This window comes from Saccopteryx leptura, chromosome 7, assembly GCF_036850995.1.
Source record: "Saccopteryx leptura isolate mSacLep1 chromosome 7, mSacLep1_pri_phased_curated, whole genome shotgun sequence".
In the NCBI taxonomy this organism is placed as follows: Eukaryota; Metazoa; Chordata; class Mammalia; order Chiroptera; family Emballonuridae; genus Saccopteryx; species Saccopteryx leptura.
In genome coordinates this window covers 102922693-102949036 of record NC_089509.1, presented here as the reverse complement: position 1 = coordinate 102949036, position 26344 = coordinate 102922693, and the positions used below count along the sequence as shown (strand labels likewise).

At 53.2% G+C, this 26344-nt stretch overlaps 1 protein-coding gene across 1 annotated transcript; it reads right to left on the bottom strand.

Annotated features, from left to right (window-relative positions):
* Positions 1–461: 461 nt before the first annotated feature.
* On the bottom strand, positions 462–24424 carry LOC136379093 (probable hydrolase PNKD). Its single transcript, XM_066346603.1, has 9 exons — positions 24041–24424; positions 6936–7051; positions 6690–6802; positions 5966–6024; positions 5159–5251; positions 4634–4797; positions 3858–3944; positions 2611–2726; positions 462–2384 (listed from the first exon to the last, which is right to left on the bottom strand). Exons 1-9 carry the CDS (start codon positions 24199–24201, stop codon positions 2211–2213), a joined length of 1083 nt encoding a protein of 360 aa, XP_066202700.1. The 5' UTR covers positions 24202–24424; the 3' UTR covers positions 462–2210.
* Positions 24425–26344: the final 1920 nt, after the last annotated feature.

The window sequence follows — 26344 nt, the reverse complement described above, 5'->3', positions numbered from 1 at the left end:
AAATACAAAAAAAAAAAACCAAAAAAAACCAAAAAAGTAAAAAAGGCAAATGTATGTTCTTCTTGTTTCCATAAATTGGTTATCAAACAAACATGATTTTAAGTTATTAAAACAGTAACTGTAACTAATTTCATTAAAAAAAATATTCCTGAGGGGCAGCGAGCATGAAAAAAACTCACTACTCAAAGGGTTAAAGAGAAGCCAAGGCCTTGCCCTTATAGTGCTTTTCACTGCTGCACTGTGACCATGGAAACCATCCCCTTTGTGGCCAGGGTACACTTGTGCACCTCAAGCTTTGGAAAACAGAGATAAGCCCAGAACACACGAGCCATGGAAGGATATAGTCATAGTGTTGTTTTTGGCCAAAGTTCTTGAAGTACAGTAGCTTCAAGCTGGAGAACCTGTAACCCAGACAGAAAAATGGAAGCACCAATAAAGACAAGCCCACTGAGTGACCAAGCCTCTGTTAAATCATTCATTCATTTAACATTTATTGAGCGCCTACTGTGTGCCAGACACCGTGCTAGGCGCAGAAATACAGAGATGCATAAGATACAGTCCATGCCCTGAAGGATTCACAGTCTGGAAGGGGAGACAAACATGTAAACAAGTAAAATACAGTGAAAAGTGCCACATGAGAAGCATTTACAAAGAGCAGAGGTAGCCTGGAGGGGAGACACATGGGAGGTTGTCTTCCTGGAGGAGGGGGCCTTTGAGGGGGATTGCGAGAGATGAACAGGTGTTTGCCAGGCAGACAAGGCAGGAGAAGCAGGGGAAAGGCATTCCAGTCTGAAGAAACAGCATGAGCAAAGGCACAGAGGCAGGAAACTGCATGTCTTGGGATGCAGGGAACTCTATTCTGGAAGTATTGCTAGAATTGGTACCAGAGGCTATGGCTGGAGAGGGAGGCAGAGGCTGGATGAGGAGGAGAAACTGAGGGCAGGGGGCATCTTGGAGGCTTGCCAGAGGTGAGCAGAGCCTGAGGGAAGGCTTCTCTTCGAAGGAAGAGAAGGCCCCTGGCTGACCCAAGGTACATCTGCTTGAGGACCATAGGCTTCCTCACTGTGGCCCCAAGGGGACCTGGACCCGAGACCAGAGAAGCTGAGCTGAGGGAGGGCTGAGCCGAGATAAAGGGCCCTGGCTTGGGTCCTGGAAGCTGCCATTTACTCGAGGGGTCTCTGCTCTCAGACTTCTGATTTCTGGACTCGGCTGCACAGACCCCTCCACCCAGCCAGAACGGGGCCAAGGATCTAATGAGAAATGACACAGACTGTTCTTGGCAAACTGCAAGGGCCAGATGAATGTCATTAATGACTAAAAGAGGAAAGGGGTTGAGGACAAAGCAGAAGTTCGAGGAAGGCAGGAGTTACTAAGCATAGGGCCACAACGAGAAAACGGCAGCGGCCATGGCAGACGATGGCTCTCTCTCCCCTGGAAGGGGCCCTACTGGCCCAGCGCAGGGGCAGAGGCCAGTGAGCAGACCAGGCCAGCCGTGCAGGGAGCCTGTGCCACCTACAAGACGCTGGGCTAATACCCCAGCAGCCTCTGCTGTCTCTTTAGCCTGAGGTCAAGGTTTCCTTGGCAACCAGGACCCTCCCTCTGCCAGGCTGTAGGGAAGTCACTAAGGCAGAGATTGGCCAAACACAGACTTCCAGCCTCTTCATCTTTTACAGAAATGGCTCTATTTGAAAGATGCCCTTGTGGGTGAGGGGTGGGGCAGGGCAGGGTGGGGAGGCTGGGGGAGGAGGGGCAGTGCCTCAGTAAACCAGGGGTCTGAGTGGAGACTTTCCCAGGCATCTCTCCCAGTCATGGCTTCCGCAGCCCTGGGATTAGTGGCTACCGTGAGGGTGAGGCCTCCTGAGGGGCTCACAGCAGCCTCCATATCCTCACTACCATGGCAGGAGTAGGGGAGGGAGAGGGGACCCGTCCAGTTAGGTCTGGAGATGGCCCGAAGCCCCCCCCCCTTTCCTGTTACCCTTCAAAGCTCAGCCTCACCCCATGGTGTCTCCAAGCCTTCGAGCTGTCCCTGAACTGTCCCCTTTCTCTGGGCCTCAAGATCTCCCCACCGTGTCCCTCCTCTCCCCTTGACCAGTGTCGGGGAATGATGACCGCTGTGGGCGCCGATGGAGGGTGTTGGTAGTGATGAGGATGCTGTGTGCGGGCGATGAGCGGCCTCCCCACCATGCGGTGGGCTGGGGTGGGCTGGGGGGTCACTTGCTCTTGTGCAGGTCCTTTAGGCGGCGGAGCTTCTCCAGGAGCTGGGCCCGGGAGTCGCCGTCGTCCTCGGTGGGGCCCAGGCCTGGGCCCAGAGTGTCCTGCAGCACCAGGCAGTGGGTCCTCAGGAAGGGGTTGTAGGAGCGCTCCTCTCCCAGGGTGGACGGGCACTGTGGGGCCAGAGGCAGCGGCTTTGGTGGGGAGGATCTTCACAAGGCCCCCACCAAGGGAATCCCGCCTGCCCCGCCCCGAGGTCCAGGAGTTTTCACTCAAAGACCCATGAAGCAAACATGTCAGAGCTCTGGGCCGGGCACAGAGGCCCTGGCTCAGCAGGAAGAGACAGCTCTGGGGGGCGCCCTCGCAGCCCCAGCCCCACGGGGGCCCCCAGCCTCAAACCGTGCTCTTGCGCTCCATCCGCTGCCTCTGCACCCACTGCATCTTCCTCTCCCGGGCCAGGTTCTCAGGCTCCACCACGCCCGCAAAGCCCAGGTTCTCCTCCGCGTACTCATGACCTGGGGAACCCCATGCGGGCAGAGGCAGGGTGGAGAGGTTGGTGTGTGAGCAGAAAAAGTCCTTCCTACCCCGAGGCCCATGGTACTGACAACCGGGAGGAGGAGCGGCACTTCCCGGGGAAAGTGGGCACAAGTCAGCGGTGCGTGAAGAGGCAGGAGCCAGGCCCTGGCCGGTTGGCTCAGCGGTAGAGCGTCGGCCTGGCGTGCGGAAGTCCCGGGTTCGATTCCCGGCCAAGGCACACAGGAGAAGCGCCCATCTGCTTCTCCATCCTCCCCCTCTCCTTCCTCTCTGTCTCTCTCTTCCCCTCCCGCAGCCGAGGCTCCATTGGAGCAAAAGATGGCCTGGGCGCTGGGGATGGCTCCTTCGCCTCTGCCCCAGGCACTAGAATGGCTCTGGTCGCGACAGAGCGACGCCCTGGATGGGCAGAGCATCGCCCCCTGGTGGGCGTGCCGGGTGGATCCCGGTCGGGTGCATGCGGGAGTCTGACTGTCTCCCCATTTCCAGCTTCAGAAAAAAAAAAAAAAAAAAAAAAGAGGCAGGAGCCATTCAGGGAAACCACCGGACAGGCAGCCAGGAGGCCACATTCTAGCTTGACTCTGCCTCTGCCCAGCTCTGTGACCTCAGTCAAGTCATGCCACCGCTCTGAGCCACAGTTTTCTTTGGCAAGCGGAGAAAATAATCCCACTAGAACAAGGGTGTGTCTCCGGTGCCTAGAACAGAGCCTGGGACATGTTAGGTGCTCAAGAAAGTGTGAATGAATGGCTGAACTGAGATAGTCTGAGGATTACCTGAGATAGTAGAGAATGTTTTAGAAACTGTGGACATGCACTGTATGTATGTATGTCTGCATGGACATGCAGTGTACATATATACATATGGTCAGCTGGACATATAATGTGTCGATATGGACACATACACGGATACAAGCAGACTGGATTTATTGACTTCTCCTCTGATAAGCAAAGGCTGTTTTCTGTCCTAGGCTCGTTACAGAGCCAGTATTCCAAAAACAAGGGAGCTCTGTCCCCCTGCTACAGTGGGCTCCCGGGAGCCACCAGAGGTGGACTGTGTCACTTCTGGGACAGAAACTGGGCCTGGGGGGGTACTCTGGGAGCAGGGGGGACACTCACCGGGCCACAGCAGAGTGTCGTCCCCCAGATCCAGCACAGTGTCCAGCGAGCTCAGCATGGTCTCGGCAGTGCCCTCAAAGGTCCGTCCTGGGGGGGGGCAGGGATGTGTTAGAAAATTCAAGGGCAGCACAGGATGACACCAGGTAGGTGAGGTGGGGCAGGGCCCAGCTGTGCACCTTGGGCCACTAGCCCTGAACTGTGCCCCTGGGGGCCGGGCCCAAATAGTCACCCCCAACAAAGCCCTTGGGAAGGCCCCCACGGCCTGTCCTGACATGCAGATAGAGAGGGGGTGCCGAGCCCTGAGGCTGGGTTCTAAGAGCCCCACACACGGCCATGCTGGGCTGCTCCTTTCCACAGAGCACCTCCCTCTCTGCTGCGCTGCCCTTTGGCCTCCACACAGCCTATGACTTACGGTCCGCCGACCGTGGCGCCACCCTCTCACGCAGGGTTCTCAGGTTTGTGTAACCTGGTCCCCAGTCACTGTATCAGAGAGCCAGGCTCTACCCGGCGGAAACAAACACCCTGTGAGGTCTGTACTCAGTTACAGGCACTGTCTCATGCTCGCCAGCCCCTGTGAGAAGTCGTGAGGGTATAAAAACGTTGGAGTAACGCAGGTAACTGTTACCCCAAATCAGAGTAACTGCCGAGGCAACGTCTGTGCCAAAGCTAATGCTTTAGTGCGTTGCACGGCACTGCGGCTGTCCTTGGGCCCCTGCCCTGGCCTGTCTCCCTTCCTCCTACCTCTTCTCCTCCGTCGTCCCCTTGGAGGAACTCACCACAGCCAGAGAGGAAGAGCAGGTCTCCCGAGAAGAGGCAGGAAGGACCCTTGTAGGGCTCCCCGTCCAGCAGGTAGACCAGATGGCCTTGCGTGTGGCCGGGAGTGGCTAGAGCCCGGATCTGAAGCCGTCCCACGCTAACCACGTCTTGATGACACAGGGGACTGAGGAGCAAGGCGACGGGGGAGAGAAGGTATAGAGCTTACACCATTCTGGTCCTGCTGCACCCCAGGCCCAGGGGGCTGGGTCATTGGCAGGAGTCAGGGCTTCCACACCAGAGAGAGGAGGTACCCTCAGTGTAGGACTTTTGATCCAAACCCTCCCCTCTGAAGTCTGTTTTGGGGAACCCTGGCTAAATCAGCTGGCAGGTGGGCAGTGCCAGTCTTCAAATGGGCTGTGATCTGCTCTCTAAGGGCCAGAAAGAGCATCAGGAAAGATCCAACCGCTGATATTCCCAAAATACTTAGCTGAAGGATAGGTGGGGAGCCCACGGAAGTGCCACCCGCCCCTGGGTCAGGGACTCACTGGGTGAGGTAGGGGATGCCATCCTGAGGGCTCCCGTACACCCGACAGTCCTGGTGCCGCCGGCTGAGGTCACGATTCCCTCCGCTGTGGTCCCTGCGGGACAGCAGAGCCAGGGGTGCTTCTGAGGGGCAACTGCACGTGGCCCCCTTGCCTCCTCTCTCCCCATGACATCTCCAGGCCTACGAACCCTGAATACCCCTGGCTTCGGGGCTGAGCCAAGTGGTCCACACCTCTGGGCCTTTGTTCAAGCTGTTCCGCTGCCCAGAATGTCATCCCCACAACTCGCCACCCGCGCCTTCCTCCCACCACCTGGCCAGTGCCAACTGGTCTTTCTGGATTTCCTCAGCTCCGGGGTCATCCGCCTCTAATTCTTCCAAGTGGATCTGATTATGCCCCCACCTGGCTAAACCCTGTGGCCACAGTTGCCATTGTTTGTCATTGTTGTACACTTTCGTGAAGAGTTGTCCCGTCTATGGGGCTAGAATCTTCTTGAGAAATCACACGGTTTGTCCGTGCCCAGTGCAGAGTCGGCACCTCATAAATGCCCGTGGAATGAGAGAGAAATGCCTGCCCTGGCCCCCTCTGGGGATTCCGGAGCCTGAGAAGTGGAGGAGTGGGAGGCCCACCCCGGCCCCTCCCTCTCTGCCAGTGCTCGGTACTTCGTGAGGAAGGTGGGTGGCCCCCGTCCTGACTTCCTGAGCCCCAGCCGAGCCTGACCTGATGCGGTCACACCTGGCAAGCTCAGCCGGAGCGAGGGTCAGCTAGGGAAGGTCATCTGCACCCAGACACCCCAGCCCAGCCCCTTACCAGTGCTTGTGGGTGCAGAGGATGGCAACCAAGGTGACACCCTCCTTTTCGATGAATGCCTGGAGGAGAGAGGAATTACTGAGACTGAGGACAGGACGCAGAGGGAGGCCTGAGGTCGAGAGACAGGGGCTTGGGTGCTGCGCAGAGAAGGTAGGGGGGGATGGGGGAGGGAGAGGAGATGGAACTGGAGAATGAGAAGGGAGGAGGAGGAAAGCGCTGGGGAAGGGAGGGGCAGCTGAGACCCAGCATGAGCACCTGGGCAAGGGTGGGGTGGTGGGAGAGAGGGGCAGAGAGAGACTTGTGGACGGGCAGACATAAGAGAAATGCACACACGGGAATAAGAAATGGGAGGGAAAGGTGGCGAGTCCCGGATACTGACCGACAGAGGTGAGGAGAGGAGAAAGTGGACCAGAAAGGGGGTTACAGAGATGGAGAGAGTGGAAACCCAGTAGGCCCACAGTCTTGGGCCAGCATCGCTCCCTCTCTGGCTCTGGTTCCCTCACTGCTGCCCTCCCCCTCTCCTCCAGCCAAGCCCTGGACACTGAGCCTCCCCCAGGCTGTGGCTGTGGGGGTCTCTGTGCATGTGCATGTGCAGGTCAGGGTCTGGGTGTGAGTGCATGTGGAGGGGGCACATCCCAGTGGCAGGGGGACCAGGATTAGCCCCTCTCTAGAAAGGGGAAGTCGCCCCAGCCTCAAGGTGACCCCGGGGGCCCCTGCGCCTCACCTGCACGGCCTGAGGGTCGGAAGGGTCCACAGCCACAGCCAGCCGGGCCTGGGTGTCGATGATGAGGTAGCTGTAGTTGTCCGAGAGGACAGGGATGGGAAGCACCTTCACTCCTGGGAGACAGAGATGGTCTGTGGGTGAGGCAACGGACCTGGGCAGGGAGTGGTCGGGGGGATGTGACAGGGAGTCGGGAGGGTGGGTGGACACGTCTGGGGGCGGTGCTGGCCCAGGGCAGCCAGAGCTCACCATTGAAGAGACGGGGCTGGGTTCTGGAGTGGCCTTTGGGGTAGCGATTCCGAGCCCTGCGCAGCTGCTGCCGGTAGAAGAGATACCCAAGCCAGGTGCGGGTGTATAGGCTGTACCTGCAGGGAGGGGTGTCTGTGCTCAGCTGCCAGGCCCCGACCCTCCATGATGCCCAGGCCCCGACCCTCCGTGATGCCCAGGCCCCGACCCTCCGTGATGCCCAGGCCCCGACCCTCCGTGATGCCCAGGCCCCGACCCTCCATGATGCCCAGGCCCCGACCCTCCGTGATGCCCAGGCCCCGACCCTCCGTGATGCCCAGGCCCCACATCTCCACGCTCTTGGTCGCCCCGAGTCAACACAACTTCACCATCACTTATTGGGCGTCTACTGTTTGCCCTGCTCGGTACGCAGGACCAGATAGAGAATGAGACAGACACATCCTCAGTTGGCAGCCCATCAGGGGAGAAGTGAAGAATTCAGACAGACTCCTGGACCATGAGGGGTTTTTACAGCGAAAGGGGAGGAGCAGTTAGACAGCTGCAACAGGTGAGAACTATATTTCAGAAGGAGCAGTGGTGGCCCGCAGCGATGCCGGGGAATGCTGAACCAGATTCCTCAGCCCCACCTGAAAAAGCAGGTCTGGGGCGGGGCTCAGGAGTTGGCATTTTTCTACCAACTCCTGGTGATGCTGATGCCACTGGTCCAGGGAGCACAACTCTGAGAACCAATGGGGTAGAGGAAACTATAATAGCAGACAGCAGGGCTTGTTTAGGGAAACTGGAAAGTTCTGTTTGGCTGTTTGGTGAAGGAATCAGGGAGAGGTGAGGCTGCATGAGCTGACCAACTTCCTCTCTCCTCTGACCACCATTCCAGGCCATCCCAGGCCACACAGTGACAAGGAGGCAAAAAGGAACGAGGAGGCTGTGAGTGACAGAGCCCTCCAAATAAAGAAGGCAGCATGCAGGGCCTGCTTCACAGGTGTGCGACCCTCGCTTGGTTTAATGCTCTGCTGTTGCCATCTTGAAATTCTTAATGATTTTACCTTTGACCTTGAGTCAAGTCTGATGGGTCAACGGAATATGCACACAAGCAGAAGTGGTACACACAATATGTGTATGTTCTGTTCCTTGCTGCCCCATACCCTTACCGTGTTCACAATGCCCCATGAGCACAGAATGCTGGCAGACCTACTGTGTGCAAGAACTCAACAAGATTCAAAGCGATAGAAGGAGAGTGAGCATCTACGACTGAGTGAGGGGTGGGGCACTGACTGGCCGAGAGGCCACACTTCCAGTTCAAGCCAGAATTCGCTTCCAAGGCATAGAGAAAGCAGTGGTGTTCTAAGAAACAGAAACCCCCAAGGAACCCTACCATATCCCACATCCTTCCTTACTCATGTTACATCCCTGTATGATTTGACCATCTATGTTGTAAATCAGGGGTCCCCAAACTTTTTACACAGGGGGCCAGTTCACTGTCCCTCAGACTGTTGGAGGGCCGGACTATAAAAAAAATTATGAACAAATCCCTATGCACACTGCACATATCTTATTTTAAAGTAAAAAAACAAAACGGGAACAAATACAATATTTAAAATAAAGAACAAGTAAATTTAAATCAACAAACTGACCAGTATTTCAATGGGAACTATGGGCCTGCTTTTGGCTAATGAGATGGTCAATGTCCGGTTCCATATTTGTCACTGCTAGCTGTAAGAAGTGATATGACGCACTTCCGGAGCCATGACAGTGCGTCCCGCGTCACTGGAAGTAGTACTGTACATGAGCGACGACGCCACATACAGTACTTCAGGAGCACAGGATGCGGATGCGACATGCATCCTGTGCTCTTCTCATTGACACCAATGAAAGAGGTGCCCCTTCCGGAAGTGTGGCGGGGGCCAGATAAATGGCCTCAGGGGCCGCATGCAGCCCACGGGCCGGGCCGTAGTTTGGGGACCCCTGTTGTAAATGATGCCACCAAAGGAGAGGGAACAAGGGTAACTGATCTGTCCTCTTCCTTTCGTCAGTCCTTCCTTCCTCCCTTCCTCATCGGTACAGTGAGCTGGTAGAACATGAGAGTGTCACGAGGTGAAATAAACACAGTTGAATTAGTTCTGTGCAGCATTCCAATGTTCTGGTCAGAACAGAATATATATCCCCTCACAAGCTAAGAAATGCGCATTATGTAGTTTCGGTGATTCCACATGTGAGTTAAATGTCCTTACATTTGTATTTAGAAATGGCATTGTATAGCCCTAGTTGGGAAGCTCAGTTGGTTGGAATGTGGTCCTGGTGTACCAGTGTTTGATCCTAGTCAGGGCACATACAAGAATCAACCAATGAATGCATAAATAAGTGGGACAGCAAATCAATGTTTCTCTCTCCCCCTTTTTTTCTCTCTCTCTTTCTAAAAATAAACAAACAAACAAACAGATAAAACTGGTATTGTATAGTATAACAATAAATGGCAAAATTCATGCTAATAATTTAGATATTTAATTTTTCTTTACTTAGAATGACACTAGCCTGACAGACGGTGGTGCAGTGGATAGAGCGTTGGCCTGGGATGCACAGGACCCAGGTTTAAAACCCCGAGTTCGTCAGCTTGAGTGTGGACTCTTCTGGCTTGAGTGTGGACTCATCTGGCTTGAGTGTGGGCTCACCAGCTTGAATGAGGGGTCACTGGCTTAAGTGTGGGATCATAGACATGACCCCATGGTCGCTGGCTTAAGCCCAAGGTCGCTGGCTTGAGCAAGGGGTCACTGGCTCAGCTGTAGCTCTCTGGTCAAGGCACATATGAGAAAGCAATCAATGAGCAACTAAAGTACCACAACAAAGAATTGATGCTTCTCATCTCTCTCCCTTCTTGTCTGTCTGTCCTTGTCTGTCCCTCTCTCTCTCTCCCTAAAAAAAAAAAAAAAAAAAAAAAGGATGACACTAAATAGCCAACTAAAAACATCACGGCAAGTCAAAGAGAGATGGTAGAAGAAAGGAAAAGCTTCACATTGCAGTTCCTTGTGTGGCACTTCTTTCCTGCTTTCCGGAGGCTCAGAACTTCATTTTACACTGAGCCCTTTCCAGCAGGGAAAGGAGCTGCCTCAGGCCCTGGCCTCTCAGAAGGGAAACTGAGGCTGGGGTGGGGGCAGGGCAGTCAGTCAATGGTTAGGGTTACACAGCAAGTCAGCCAGAAAGGGTGCAGGGATCCTAGCTGATTAAGCCAGAGACAGAAAAACCCAGGTGGAAGCTAGATGGTGGACTCTAGCTCTCTCCAGGCATTTACTGTGTCTCTGTGGGGGGTTAGGGTGGTGAGGTGCAGGGGCGCCTGCTCTTTAGGCCTTTCATAAAGAGCTAGCTGGTTTGTATGCGAACAAGTCCATCAAAACCAAGCAGGTCTCCCTGACAATTTGGTAGAAATCGTTTACTAAAGTTGAATCATTGTGCCTGACCAGGTGGTGGCGCAGTGGCTAGAGCGTTGGACTGGAATGCCAAGGACCCAGGTTTGAGACCCTGAGGTTGCCAGCTTGAGCGCGGGCTCATCTGGCTTGAGCAAAATAAAAAATGCTCACCAGCTTAGACCCAAGGTTGCTGGCTCGAGCAAGGGGTTACTCGGTCTGCTGTAGCCCCACGGTCAAGGCACATATGAGAAAGCAATCAATGAACAACTAAGGTGTTGCAACAAAAAACTGATGATTGATGCTTCTCATCTCTCTCCGTTCCTGTCTGTCTGTCCCTGTCTATCCCTCTCTCTGACTCTCTCTCTCTGTCCCTGTAAAGAAAAAAATAAATAAATAAACTTAAAAGTTGAATCATTGCGACCCCTAACTTGTGTGCCCATGCACTTGTGTTGACTGGGAATTTTGACACACACTGGAGGGGTTTTGTCATTCTTCGTGTCTTTATATCCATTTTAAAGAGGCCTTCTTTCTCTTTTATTTTTATTTTTTTAATAATCTTTTTTAGCCTGACTGGTGGTGGTGCAGTGGATAAAGCACTGACTTAGGTTGATTGACTGAGGTTGCTGGTTTGAAGCCCCGAGGTGGTTGGCTCTGAGTGCGGGCTCGTCAGTCAGCATGGGGTCGCTGGCTTGAGCAGGGGAATTGTCCACATGATCCCAAAGCTCACCAGCCTGAGCCCAAAAGGTCACTGGGCAAGGCACATATGAGAAGCAATCAATGTACAACTAAAGTGAAAGCAATTCCGAGTTGATGCCTCTCACCCTTTCTTTCTGTTCTTGTCTCTCTCTCGTTCTCTCAGGCAAAAAATAATAATTTTTAATTTTTTTTTTTTGGTTTTCTATTTATTGATTTTTAGAGAGCAGAGAGAGAAAGAGGGGGGAAAAGCGGGAAGCATCAACTCACAGTAGTTGCTTCCCATATGTGTCTTGACCCGGCAAGCCCAGGGTTGACTTCAGTATTTCAGGTCGTCACTTCCTCCATGTCACCACCACAGGTCAGGCTATTTTTTACAATTAGAGTTTACATTTAACATTATTTTTTTATTAGTTTCAGGTGTACAGCATAGTGGTTAGACAATCATACACTTACCAAAGTGTTCCCCCCCGATATTTCTAGTACCCGCCCAGCCCCCCACATAGTTATTACAATATTATTGACTATATTCCCTGTGTTGGACTTGGCATCCCTGTGACTATTTTGTAACTACCAGTCTGTTCTTTTATCTTTAAATCAGTTTCAGCCACTTCGTATATACTTTCACTCATTCAACAATATTCAGTGAGGCTTTGCTATTAGCCTGCTCTGGGCGCACGGTGAGCGGGCAGTCAGCGCCCTCTTGCAGTTGACATTCTAGTGGGACTGACAGGACAATAAACAGACTGTCAGGTGCAGATGACACAACAAAACGGGGCAAGAGGACGGAGGATGATGACAGGAGCTGCTATTTTAGCACCGTAGTCAAGGAAAGCCTCTGGGGAAGTGACTTTCCAAGAAGTGAGGGAGCCGGGCTGCGTGAGGACCCGGGGAAAGCTCACCAGAATGGGGCAGAGGGAGAGTGCGGAGCCCCCAGCGGGGGGTTGGGGGAGTGGGAGCTGCTGGTCCTTGTGGGTGTGTGAGTGAGGACAAAGAGTTGGCCCGAGAGAGATGCCCATCCTCAGGGGATTGGTTGGAACAACCTAATTATCCCGGATTGGATTCTAGATCAGAAAAAGAACATTAGCGGGACAGTTGGTGAAATTTCAATAAGATGTGGAGAGTAGCTAATAATTTGTATTGAGCCCCGGCAGGGCAGCTCAGTTGGTTGAGTGTTGCCCCCCATACTCTAAGGTTGCATGTTCAATCCCCGGTCAGGGCACACACAAGAATCAGCCAAGGGATGCATAAGTAAGTGGAGCAACAAATTCATGTTTCAGTCTCTCTCTCTCTAAAAATTAATTAAAAAATACTTTTTTTTTAATGGCGCTACCAGGACTTAGCCCTGCAGGACTGTGTGAAGATTAAGTAACACAAAACAAGGTAACAAATGGTAATTAGTCAAGGCCTGGCAGGGAAAGTGTTGAGCAACTGTTGCTTCCTTCCCGCATTCAGCCAGGCGCCCCCACAGCTGCTAGCAGATGGCTGTCCACATCTGGGAGGGGGTGCACAATGCTCTGTCTTCCTTGTTCTGGATGCTCATGATATATGTGCTTTGTCCCCCAGTGAAGGTCAAGATCCAGCAGGGCAGGGTCTGTGCATTAAGTAGCTGCAGTAAACAAGGCCCTCTCTTTCATTTGCTTTATTCAGCAAATATTTACTGCACATGCCGGACAGGGTACAAACCGCAGAGAAAGAGGCAGCTGGGTCCCTATCAGCGTAGTGACTAGAGGGACCAACAGACCCAACCAGAAAACCAATCAGCAAACAAGCAGTTAACTATAGCTGGCCACGAAGGAGGGTAGCCAGAAGGGAAGAGGTCTTACTGTGGGCAGGGTGGGCAGGGACAGCCTCTCCTTTCAGGGCAAACTGAGCTGGGAATGGAAAGATAAGAAGCAGCCAGCAGCCCAGACAGTGGGTGGTGCAGCACCAAGGTCCTGTGGAAGGCAGGAGTGGGGTGTGGGTGCGTGCTAGCAGTTCCTAAGAGGCCTAGGCAGGGCCCAGGGGCTGAGAGCACTGGAGAAGAGGTCAGCAGGCCTGCAGGGGCCAGGCCGTGGAGAAGGGGTGGCAGATTGCTGGCGGCTTTGAAAGCGGGGAGGCACATGCTTCAACTTCCCTTTTTAAAAGCTCACTTGTCCGCTGTGTAGAGGGTGCAGTGAAGGGGAGCAGAGTGGAAGGTGGCAGGGGAAACTGAGTCACGACGGGGGAGAGAAGGTGAGGGCCTGGATTAGAGGGGGTGTTGACCTGAGATCTGTGCCCCACCAGCTGCGGTTGGAGGGGCAGGGTGGCCTTTGTGGGCCTGAAGTCTGGATCCCAGTGCAGAGCAGGGGACGACAGGCCCGGGTCATGGAGGGATGGAGGGGTCTGAGGACCTAGTGACACTGGGACACCCATTCCAAGCCCCCAGGGTTAGTCTTCCCTGACAATGGCTTCCGCATGACTCCTTACATCTGCCTACATATTGGCCGAGTCACAATCACCAAGGTCCAAGCCATGCCTGTCCGCTTTTCCTCCTGCTGCCTCTCATCCTGGGAAACACCGGGTCATCGTCCCAGTTACACAGCTGGAGCACCGACTTCACCCTCACTCCCTGGCCTAAGCCACCAAAACAGAATTTCTCTCAAGTTCACCCCCCACGCCCCACCACATGGGCTTACCCAGGAACAGGCCCTAGAAGTTCTTAGCTTGACCCTTATGAAAGCCACCTTTACACAGCTCTTCGCCTTCGGTCTAAACCGCAAGCCACTGGCCAGAAAGCACCATGTTGACCAAGTCCCACTCCTGCACAAAAGCCTTAGTGGCTCCCCACTGCTGGAAGGAGAGTGTCCAGTTCGCAGTGAGGCCCTCTGAATCAGGACCGAGACAAGTCTCTGCCTCCTCCCCTCTGGGCGGCCTAGTGGGGACCCTGTGCTTAACAAGCATAAACCCCCAAATGCCCACCAACACCACACTGGCCAAAGAAACAGCTGAAGACAGTCAGACCAGGGAAAACCACACAGCCAGGAAGACAAATTCCAGAGCACCAGGTCCCCGCGTGCACAAAGCTCAAACGTAACATTGAGCTAACAGACATGCTGCAGAGAAGACAGTCTGACAATATTTATTAAAGATGCCAAACCGTGCGAAACCATCATCTGTATTGGTTAGGGACACAGACACACAGTGGAAAGAACCAAGAGGCAGAAAGCGGGGTGCACAGGGGCTTCACAGGGTCTGCAATATTTTCTTGAGCTGGGCAGTGAAGAGATTGTTATGTCTTCTTTTCAGTACCTGAAATAACTCATTAACATTTTGTTGGGCAGATAGAGTATATTATGCTCACTTTGTTAAATATAGCGCTGCCCAGGCCCTGGCCGGTTGGCTCAGTGGTAGAGCGTCGGCCTAGCGTGCGGAGGACCCGGGTTCGATTCCCGGCCAGGGCAAACAGGAGAAGCGCCCATTTGCTTCTCCACCCCTCCGCCGCGCCTTCCTCTCTGTCTCTCTCTTCCCCTCCCGCAGCCAAGGCTCCATTGGAGCAAAGATGGCCCGGGCGCTGGGGATGGCTCTGTGGCCTCTGCCTCAGGCGCTAGAGTGGCTCTGGTCACAACATGGCGACCCCCAGGATGGGCAGAGCGTCGCCCCTGGTGGGCGTGCCGGGTGGATCCCGGTCGGGCGCATGCGGGTCTGTCTGACTGTCTCTCCTGTTTCCAGCTTCAGAAAAATGCAAAAAAAAAAAATAGCACTGCCCACGTGAGGCCATCACCCAGGTGATATTAATACATGTTGAGAATCCTTGTAGCCTGGGGCTTGGTTTTGGGATTAAGCCTTTCCCACCCTTTTTGATGTGGGGTGGTACAATCCCATCATGCCTCAGAGAAGTGACTGTATTAGAGACTTCCCTATTTTGTATATTGGATTAGAGGTTGTGAAGCTACAATATAAAATGGGGGTAGACTACACGGGAGTTTGCTCTCTTGGTTCCTGAGATTATCATTAGAGGAGAGAGCAGAGCAGAGAGCAGAAGGAGGCCACGTGGAGGAGGCCAGGAAAAGCAGCCAAGATGGCAGAGTGCTGAGTGAGATGCCAGTTTGTGTAGAGTTTGTATCTGGGATGAGGAAGGAGATGGGGAACTGAGGAGAATAAGGCTAGTGAGCTAGAAACCTTTGATTCTAGGAAACTCGGATAATTCAGTGGCTTTGTGAGCACTGAATGTGAGTGGGTTTTAGAGTCCAGTGTGTATTTTTACTTGCCCGCTGGGTGCAAGCTAGAATTAAGACTATGGCCCACCAGTTTTTGGCTCCGTTGTTTCTTTACCGATTGTCCGAATCCAATGCAGACCTGCATGGGCCGTGGCCACTGGCCTTACACATTTCAGAGCTACCATCTTCCTGCAGGTCTCTGGCCTGAAATTCCCTCCAGCCCTTCTCTACTTCCTGGAATCCTAAGCTCCCCTCAGGGATCAGCTCAAACCCTTCAGCTCCTGATGACCCCAGCAGAAAGTCTCCTTCCAGACAGCATCTGGAGCCCTCAGCCAGTCTCTCCCCACCCCTCCACGAGGAGTGAGCCCCCGAGAGGCAAGGCCTTATCAACTTCTACCAGCACCATAATCAGGACCATTCAGAGGGCAGGCGGACTCGGCTGGAGACCCAGCCTGCTCCTCGTGGCTCCTCTGCACCCTCTCGGGTACCAGCAATCACACAGCACAGAACTGGCACTCATGAAATCCTTAGAGCCCAGGAAGGTCGAGGAGGGTTGGGCAGGCAGGTATTAAAGCAACTGGGCACTGAAAAGAGGCTGTGTACTTGGCATACTGTGCAGCTGTTCCCACGCCAAGCTGTGGACACTGTGGAGCCCAGTGGGGTGTTCAGGACTCAAGTTCCAGCCACCTCTGTCCCTTCTCTCCCCTCTTCTTTTCACCTAGCTGCTTCCAAGTCCCTCCCCTCTCCCTGCTGCACCCACACACCTGGCCAACCAGGGTGCTCTGCTAAGCAGGTCACCTAGACCCAAGGGCATGGGCGGTGCTGTCGCATTGGGCCTCAAAATCCCAGCCTCCCCGGCCCTGGGATCTGGACCCAGGGTCCCTGAAGTAGAGGAGCTGAAGGGAGTGCTAGACCGGGAGTCTGCAGAGGGTACACGGTACTAGCTCTTCCCACCCAGGTGAGGGTGCCTCTCTGGAGCTCACTGGCTCATCTTTAATAACTGTGACCTTTTCCAGAGCTTTCCTTGACCCCACCTGTGAGCAGCCCTGTCTCCTATCAATTATCTCCTGTCATCCTCCAAACAACCTAAAGCAGTGGGAGTCAACCTGGTCCCTACCGCCCACTGGTGGGCGTTCCAGCTTTCATGGTGGGCGGTAGCGGAGCAACCAAAGTATAAATGAAAAGATAGATTTAACTATAGTAAGTTGTTTTATAAAGATGTATTCTGCCAAACTTAGTGAAAATCTGACATAAAGTACTTGGTAAGTAATTACTATTATATGCTTTAACTTGCTGTAACTCTGCTTTATAAATTTTATAAAGTCAAGTTACTTCTCTACTTAATAAATCACCATTACTGTGGAACCGGTGGGCGGTTAGAAAATTTTACTACGAACAGAGATACAAAAGTGGGCGGTAGGTATAAAAAGGTTGACTACCCCTGACCTAAATAACAGCAGGTACTATTATTTCCCCCCCCTTCACAGATGAGGACAGTGAAGCCCAGAGAGGTAGGCAGGGTTTGCTTGGGATCACAGAGCACTGGGGGTGGGGCAGATATTCCCTGGCATAGCCTGACCCTGGAGTCCACACTCTTAACCGCTAAAATCCTCCCCAAACCCCAAATAAGGTGCTAGGATGAGATGAGGGGGCTAGAACTATTTCGGGGCAGATCTAAGTCCTTTGAGAGCCTTTGCTGAGAAAAATGATCCAGGCACACAGCCCAGGATCTGGCCTCTGGGACTCCTGGGCCACCAGTTTGGGCTCTTTGAGATACAGAACCCTCTGACACTGTGAATCATCTCCCAGGACCAGCTCATCGCGTATGCAGCAGTTTGCCACAAATGCCGAGGGTCAGAGACTTCAGTGTAAGACACCTGAATGGGGAATCCCTTTCATATCTCCGCTCTAAGATTTAGGACTGGGTTGAAGTTTCCCTGAGGAGTGTCAGGAGCCAGATGCAGAAGACAATTTAGGAAAAAAGAACAAGACCCTGAATGGGGAAACGGGAACGATGAAGGAATCACCGGGAAGAACCTGTCCTGTCTCCCAGCCCTCCACCGGACTGGGACGTCACTGCCCCATGGAACGGGCCTTACAGCTTCCTTCCTTCTGCTGCCAGAGACAACAAGCAGAGCCCAGCAGGTCACTGTGACTTACAAGATGACATTGACACCCCAGGGTCAGATGTGGGATTCAAACTCTCGGCCATGGGGTGCCCGGGCATGGTCAGAAGGCTGGGATCTAGAACAATCCAGGGGTGCTGGCTAAACAGGGTTTTGATCTTTTTCCTCCTTCAGACCCCTTCCACGTTCTGAGTCAACATTTCTGGGGCCCGGAACTACCCAGTCTCCTCACCAAAAAGAAAAGAAAGTTCCTTAATTGGCCCTCTGGGACCCAGGCGGGAGACAGAGAAACCACTCTGCGGGGTGGGGCTGGGGCAGTGGGCGGGCGTGAGCCCTGCAGCTCTTCTGAGGGGCCCTCCCTCGGGGCTGGGGCTGCGGACACAGAACCAGCCACCCGGGTGAGGCCTCACGCGCACTGGGCAGGAGCGTGGCCTCTCTGATATCTGAGTCTGAACCGCTAGCCCCACGGGAGGCCGGTGGGGCCCCTGGGGACAGCGAGACAAAGCCTCGCCCCCTTAACCTCCTCCTCGGGCACACAGCGGAGAGCACACAATGAGCTCTTCTTCCCCTCCTCCCTGAAGGGCCGGCTCCCCGTCCTGGGTAACCCCGGGACAGGCCTGAAGACTTTTGGGTGACTGTCCTACCTAGGCCCTGGCCCACCCTCTGGACAGCCGGGGCAGGAGGGGACAGTATAAAGGGGGGCTCTGCATCCAACAGCATGACCTGGAAAGCCCCTACTTCAACCCCTCCTTCTTCTGGTACTCCCTGAACGACCCTCAGACCTGGTGCGGCCCCAGATTCCGGGCAGGAAGCAGTTTGGGATTGCTATCTCATCTCCCCCGGCCCCGGGCTCCCGGGTTCTGTTTGCTTTTGGTTTTGGTCTGTTTCTTTTGGCTTTCCCTACTCTCCCTCAGGCCCTCTTGGTCCATTCCTGTGGGTGTCCGGTGGGGGGAATCAGAGCTTCGAATAGCTAATGCAGGACCCAGCCAGAGTATGCAATGAAGGCTTTGCCTCTCACCAGCCACGGGGCATTCATTCTGAAACCAAACCCAGAAACGGTATCCTAGGGCTGAGAGACCCAGCAGGCCACCGGGACCCAGGGCTCTCCTGGAGCGATGACCTGCTCCCCAGGCCCAGGCGGGACCCAGAGCAGCTCAACGTGTTCCTGTTCCTGTTCTCAGAGCTGAGGAAACTGAAGCAGATGAGCTAAAAAGACCCTAGAGCAGGGGTCTCAAACTCGCGGCCCGCCGGCCGTGAGTTTGAGACCCCTGCCCTAGAGGGTGAGTTTCCTGAAGCTGCCAGCAGGCCTGGCGGGGCGCAGGGCTGCTTACCCAGGCCCAGGAGAAGGGCAGTGCCTGGATGTGGTCAAAATACAGGCCTGCAGTGTCTCACCTTTGTTCCGTTTCTACACATTTCCTAAGCTCTTTATCACTTTTAATAAATAAAGCACTTATGTAGTGGAAAGAAAAATAGAGGCCGGCCCAGGAGTTCACAGGGCTCGTGTCTACTGTATCCGTGCCCATCCTGAACATGGTCTTCCGCAGACTTCGATACCCGATCCAGACTGTGCCCATCTCTCCCAGAGGGGGGAGGAGCCGCTGCGGAGGGCTCTCGGGGAGGACCAGAGGCACAGCACTGCCTGGACCACTTCTGTCCCCTTGCCCCACAATCCCAGGCCACCTGCCCAGCCCAGGTCCCTGGGTTTTGTTTGGGGTTGACTTTGGTCTGTTTGTTTTGGCTTCCACCCCCACCAGCCTCAGGTCTTCTCGATTCAGTCCTGCTCCCTGGGGCAGGCCTGCGGGAGTGCAGTGGGAACACCTAACGCAAGAAAAGCAAGCACGTGTAATGAAACCCTAAGTGTAGAGGACACCGAGGGGCTAGTCTGGAGGCAGAGATGAACTTGGAGTAGCAAGGTTGGACAGGAATCATAGCGGAGATGGCACCGGGGTCAAGCTTTTCCTTATTCATTAAAAAGACATTTCCTTCTGTGCAGGCACTGTTCTGAAGCTGGGATACAAGTAGTGAATAAAATGTCAGCCCTCACACAGCTCATATTCTGGTTGGGGGGAAAAACCTCAATAAACCAATAGACAGGGCAAGAAGTCAAGTATGTCATATGGTGACATGTACTAAAGAGAATAACAAAGCCAGATGGAGGCGGCAGAGCGCAGGGGCGGGTGTTGCTATTTTTCTATGGGGTGGTTAGGGCAGCCTCTGTACTCAGATGAAATCTGAGCGGAGACCTGAAGGAGGGGTGAGGCAGCAGGCCATGTGGTCATTTTAGGGAAGTGACAGAAGGGCTTGGAGGTGAGACTACCTGGGAGTGTTTGAGGGACAGCAAAGAGCCCGGGTGACCGAGGCAGGACAAGCAAGGCGCGGAGAAGAAAAGATGACGTGGTGGGTGAGCAGGTCACAGAGGGCCTTTGAGCCATTCTGGTGGGATCTGAGTGGAGAAGCAGCCTGTTTCTAAATTAACCTCGAACGTTTTCATTCTGGTGGGAAGTACAGAGGCTGAAGGATTGGTCCATTCAGGAGGCCAGATGAGGGCTGGCTGACTGTGGGTTGGCCCAGGATGGGAGCAGTTGGAGGTGGGGATGTGTTCAGATTTTGGACATATTTTGAAGATGAGCTTTGAGGATGCAACAACATTTGACAGGTAGAGTGCCAGGAAAGAGGAAGGTCGGACAGGCTCTCAGAAGTCTGGAAAGAGCACGCAGCCTGGAGAGGATGGAACTGGGCAGATCTGAGGGGGTGCTGGGGGCCCCCAAAGGCCTGGGCGAGGGTGTGGCTGGGGGAGGGTGGCCACCCACCCAGAGCCAGGGTTGGAGGCTAACCCAGCAGCAGGGGGGAAGCTGGGTAGGGGTGAGCAGAGGGCTCGCTGTGGCTGCTAGGGCTGCGGCCGCCAAGGCCCCAAGGCTGCAGAGAGGAGAAGGACCCTGCCCGCCTTCTGCAGGCTGTGTTGGGTGCCAGCCCACCGCCTCGACCCAGTCTTCACACGGGCCACAAGCAGGTGGGTACTTCACCCAAGGGCCCTCAGCTCGGGACTCTTGTCACCCCTTGAAATCCAGCCAATGGACCTCAAGGACCCCAGAAAAGGGGCTTCCTGTCATAGGAATGGCCCAGGCCAGGTTTGTCCTGGGACAGTTGGTTTTACTTGGATGAGAAAGGTTAAGAAAGATCCTCTGCATCTAGGAATGAAGATGAGGCTTGTCCAGGGAGGGAGCAAGGGCTTTGTCAGCTAAGACTGTCCAGTTCCAAGGCTGGCCGCCATCCACTTTCTCAGCTCTGCACAGTCCCAGCCACGCGTGAGCCCAGCTTTGCGTCCCATTCACGCTCATTCTGAAGACAGAGGCTCTGCTTAGGGCCACGTTCTGCAGCCCCCCCCCACCCCTCCCCCACAACACTGAGAGGCAAAGGGCCAAAAGGGAAGCTGAGGCATAAACCAGGGGGTATACATGGGAGAGCCCGGACTCTTTTATTTTATTTTTCAAATTTTAAAAGAAAACTCATTTAGAAAGTTACAGAGGTAGTAGAAGTGAGCCAGCTGGGCTGCGTCGGCGCAGGAAACAAGTTTCAAAAGCAAGAGAAGAGCCCTTGGAGATTAAGAGAGAGAAAGGCAGAGAGGTAAGGCGCCTGGGGAAAGGAGGAGGGAAGGGGAAGGCGTGGGCCTGCTCCCGAGAGGGTGCAGGGAGCCCTCTCTTGATCCCAGCCTCCTTAAGCCTACCCTGTCATCCTGGGGAATTTGTCATGCCCTGATTCCTGCCACAGTTTGGGGCCCTGTTCACATGCTCCTTCCCCTACTCCTGAGAGCAGCCACCAGACTGTGCTCACATCTGTGACCTCACAATCCCAACCCAGGGCAGCTAGGGGTTCACTGAACGAAGGGATGTGGGATTTCTTGATGGGTGGGCGGGCAGGACAGGCTTGGAAGACAGGAGTGGAAGTATATAAAGGAAGCTCCAGAGGGAGCCCGCCCAGCACCATCTACCCTCTCCCCCCTTCCCCATGCTACAAAATGAGCAATGCTAAAAAGCATGCTCCAGTGGCGCAATTGGTTAGCGCGCGGTACTTATACAGCAGAATGAGCAATGCTAACATTTCCTGAGCACCTACTAGGCGCCAGGCCCTGGGCATGTATGTGCACAATTTTATTTGATCCTCACAGGAGTCCTAGGAGACAGGCACCATCACTATGCCCATTTTACAGATGCAAACAACTGAAGTACAGAGAGGCTGTTAATTATCCAAAGTCACATGGTTGCTAAGCAACAAAGCTAGGATTCAAAAGCAGACTGGCCGGACTCCTCATGCTATGTGCTTTACTATACACACTGTCTCCCAGACCCTGCAGAATCCCAAATGCATGTGTCTACCTCAAGTTAGCCTAGATCTACCCTCCACTGTGCCGTTTTCCCCATCCCAGGACAACTGTGGTTATGTTTGAGGAAAGTTCTTCCTAAAATTGTCCAACACCGGTAATTCTTGTTATAATAAAACATGAACCATCTCTGCTATCCCAGGCATTATTTAGTCCAGTATTTCTTTTTTTTTTTTTTTTTAAATAAATTTTTATTAATGGTAATGGGATGACATTAATAAATCAGGGTACATATATTCAAAGAAAACATGTCTAGGTTATTTTGTCATTAAATTATGTTGCATACCCCTCACCCAAAGTCAGATTAGTCCAGTATTTCAATTGCTGCTTTTCACCTCCCAATAGACTCCTCTGTAGTCCTCTCAGTCAAACTTTTAGGGTAACAGCGCCCATGCACTCCACCCCTTCCCATCGTGTCCTGTCCTATCCCGCCCCTCCCTCTCCATCCTTCCTGGAGGCACCCCCACAGCATCAACACCTGCTCATTTCCCCTAGCCTGTTTCCTGCTCATACCCCCCTGCCCCTCCCAGCAGCCAGTGGCTTCTCCCCCCAGGGACTGGACCGATTGTTTCCCAGACCACGGAGGGGCAGGATCTGGAACTCTGACTCCAGGCACGCCCTTCTGTTCTGCAAATTTGGGGAGTGGATTCCAAGGCCATCTTGAAATGCAGACACAGGAAACCCACAGGAATAATGAATTCGAAAGAAGCTTTCTGAGAATCCCAAATTTGAGGACTGGGAAACTCCCAGATCCAAAATTCTAGGAAGAGCGAAACCGTCAGGATTCTGAGAAGGCAATTTGGAAATTCTAATCTCAGGACCTCTGATTCCAGTTCCTTGTGGAAACTTCTATTTTCTACTTCCTCAAGCTGTTTGTACAATGACTTCAACGTTACCAATTTTGAAAGCTAGAAAGTAGATTTAAAAATCCCTCCCCAAATAAAATGGTAAAATTTCCAAATATTTTGTGGGGATAAAAATGTTTTAAAATCCCAAATATGAAAATATTTAAATATTTATAAATTTCATTATTTTAATGCTATTTGCAGAACAATGGTGACTGGGTTGGTGCATTATTAGAGAATGTTTGGGCTATTAGAAATGTGAATGCGCCTGACCTGTGGTGGCGCAGTGCATAAAGCGTCAACCTGGAAATGCTGAGGTCGCCGGTTCGAAACCCTGGGCTTACCTGGTCAAGGCACATATGGGAGTTGATGCTCCCTGCTCCTCCCCCCCTTCTCTCTTTGTCTCTTCCTCTCTCCCTCTCCCTCTCTCTCTCTTTTCTAAAATGAATAAATAAAATAAAAAAATTTAAAAAAAAAAGAAATGTGAATGCCCCATAAAACACACACACGACTCCCCCCTCCCCACGGTTTTCCAGTTTTCCCCACTAGGCTCTTCCATGTCTATGTCTTAGACTGAGTGTGAGGAGAACCCTAGTCTGGGATACCCGGGGTGTCCCAGGGAGGAGGACTGAATTGTACATTGTCTTCTCCAAGCTCAGGAAATTTCCAAGCTTAGGTCCTCCCCTGAAACTGGCCTGTGGCAAGGGCTCCCACATTTCCCATCACCAACATCACTTTCCTTAAGCTGGGGCTTGAGGTCCTGAGCCCTGCTAGCAGTGGGAAGGGGGACAAGGACTCTAGAAAGTCTTCTTCTTGGGGTTCCTTGCCTGCCTCTCAGTGTCTCAGTGCAGAACAGAGCCGGCCCAGGAAGAGGCAGAAGTAGGGGGATGGGGAGGACAGTAAAAAGTCATTGGAAGGTTAGTGAATCTTAACAAGTCAAACAAGACAAATAAGGTCGGATTTCACAGCCGGAGGCTTCCCACACAGCTCAGGATAGGGAAGAAAAAAGAAGTGGACAGACTGACCTGCAGAAAAGAGCTTATATGGTGTGGTGGGGAGTTGGGTGATACGGAGAGGAACAAGGACACGTGGAAGGAGTTGGCGGTTTCAAATGACACTTAGATGGTCGGCAGCATTCTATGTACCTGCCCACCGGGGCCTTCCCAACTCGGGATACTGCACCGACCCTCCTTTTCCAGCTCCCTTTTCTCTGGCCTCTCACCTGTCTCTTTTCTCCAGATGTTCACACGACCCATTTCTGGCCACCCTGGCCTGCTCCACCAATCCTTTTTCCCCCAGCCCATACCAATTTTCCAACTCCCCTCCTTCTCTTCCCCCCAAATCAATGGTTTCTTTAGCCCTCTTCTCCGATCGTTCTTTGTGCTTGGATCCCCCAGCCCTTGCCGCATACTAACCCTTAAGCCTCCCGCCGCCGCCGCCTGTCAGTCCCCTTTCCCGAGCTCTGCATCCCGCCGGAGACCCGCACTAACCCGATTCGGAAGAGCAGCCGCTTGCTGCGTGCCATGAACAGGCCGCGGAGGGTCCGCCGCGCTCGGCAGCTGCGGGGGCTCAGGAGCAGGACAAGGACAAGGAGCAGCAGCCCGCAGCTGGCGACCCACAGGCACGGCGCAGGCCAGCCTTGCCAGGCCATGCTGGGGGCAGGCGCCCGCAGCTGCCCTGGGGGGCGGGGCGGGGCGGGGCGTTTCTAGGCAACGGCACGGCCCGGGCCCCCAAGTGGGAAACCTAAGGGTTGGGACCCCACCCCCTGCGCTGGCACGGGGATGTGGGGGGCGTTTCGGCCCCGCCCTGCCATTGACTCGCGTTAGAACCCGCCACCTCGCCACCCTCAGTGTGGCGAACGTCTCCACTGCCAACCCGGCGGAGGCGGCCTGGCCCCGCCCCCTGCTGCCCGCCAGGAGGCGGGACCCGAGCGGGCCGCGGACCTGCAAGCACTAATCCCTGCACAAGTTCGCCCGAATCCTGCGAAGGGACCTAGGCTTGCAGCCAGTCCGCCACACAACTCTCATCTTCCCTCCTCTACAGGAACTCTGGGAGAGACCTTGGAATGGTCCTCTTGATGAGAAATCTTAGACTCACATACTTTTCAGCTGGAAAGAACTTGAGACATCATGTGGGTCAGCGGCCATTCATTCATTTATTCATTCACGTTATTTTTCTACGTCCTAGCGCCAGGCACTGTACTAGGCTCTGAGGATACAGAAGGCAAAGATACACAGTCTCTACATTCTCAGAGCCTACAATCTAAAATCTAGTAGAGAAACAAACCAAATAAGCTGACAAACATAATTATATGTATATGTGTTTATATTTATATACTCATACATACATGCACATGTTATATTTACATACATACATACGTGTGTGTGATTAGGAGGCAACGGTATGGAGAACAGAGGACCAACTTAAATAAGAGAGGGCCTCCCTGAGCAGGTGACATGTAAAGCCATACTCTGAAGGATAAGAGGCCACAGAGGCTCAGAGAGAGTGACTCTACCAAGGTTATGCAATAATGGGTGGCAGAGACAGGACTAGGACCAAACTATTCTGACTCTCAAGACCTGCGGAATTTCCACATCATTACCCGCCACCCAACCCTCACTGTTAAGGTCTGTGGGATGGAAGTAGAGATGTAAGGGCGGGTGGAGTGACATTTACAAATTTGGGCAAACCAGAGCCACGGCTGCACTCTTTCTGGCTCCAGCCCCAGCCCTTCCCCCAGGAAGGGAAGGAAACACTGCAGTCAATCTAGCTCTATCTCCCACTAGGAGATGTTTGGAGGGAAGCAGGTGAGATGGTGCTCTTGTCTTCTTCCCTGTGACCTGCGCTTTTGCCTGAGAGAGGATGGATAACCGGACACCGAAATCACACATATTCTCTCTTTCTCTGCACTCTGATTAGGTAATTGTATCTAAAGCCTGAGTCCCCAGTGTGGAGAGTATAGAGGCATAGGATCCTCATGCACAATGAATTGGAGACCTCACTCCATGCCCCACCCCAAAAGCCCAACAAATGGGTTAAATTATCCCCAAACTGAGTCGTAATTCCAACACCTAATCCTGGGTTTCATTCAGAACCCCCAGACATGAAGTTTCTCTTATATGGATACATCTTGAGGGCAAGAGTCTATAGCCTGCTCCCTCCCTGTCTCCTTGTCTACAATTCTTCTCAGTGCCTGACGCATAAAGGGCTATCAATAAATAAAACTGATTTTTAATTTTTTTATTTTTTTACAGAGAGAGAGTCAGAGAGAGGGATAGATAGGCACAGACAGACAGGAACGGAGAGAGATGAGAAGCATCAATCATCAGTTTTTCGTTGCGACACCTTTGTTGTTCATTAATTGCTTTCTCATATGTGCCTTGACCATGGGGCTACAACAGACCGAGTAATCCCTTGCTCAAGCCAGCGACCTTGGGTCCAAGCTGGTGAGTTTAGCTTAAACCAGATGAGCCCAGGCTCAAGCTGGCGACCTCAGGGTCTCGAACCTGGGTGCTCCACATCCCAATCTGACGCTCTATCCACTGCGCCACCGCCTGGTCAGGCAAGACTGAATTTAGTTAAACCCGGCCCTTAGCTTCTCACCCAAGAGTGCTGCAGAGGAAGCAGAACAGGGAGGGGAGAAGACTGACAAGCTAATTTGCAAAAAGCCCTTCCAGGCTATTTCATTGTACATTTCCAAGTCTGTGTCTATATATGCAAAGTGAAGAATTGTGAAAAGTCATTGTGAACACACCTTTCTGCAGATAAAGCCATGCCAGGTATTATATTGAGAA

Bases quoted from the DNA above. Each gene is read 5' to 3' on its own strand.
- LOC136379093 (XM_066346603.1), bottom strand. From the start codon at position 24,201: ATGGCCTGGCAAGGCTGGCCTGCGCCGTGCCTGTGGGTCGCCAGCTGC. The intron at 5,252-5,965 runs GTAAGGGGCTGG...GCTGTCCCGCAG, and splicing joins CTCTGCACCCACAAGCACTG to GGACCACAGCGGAGGGAATC. The intron at 4,798-5,158 runs GTGAGTCCCTGA...CTTGCTCCTCAG, and splicing joins GGCATCCCCTACCTCACCCA to TCCCCTGTGTCATCAAGACG.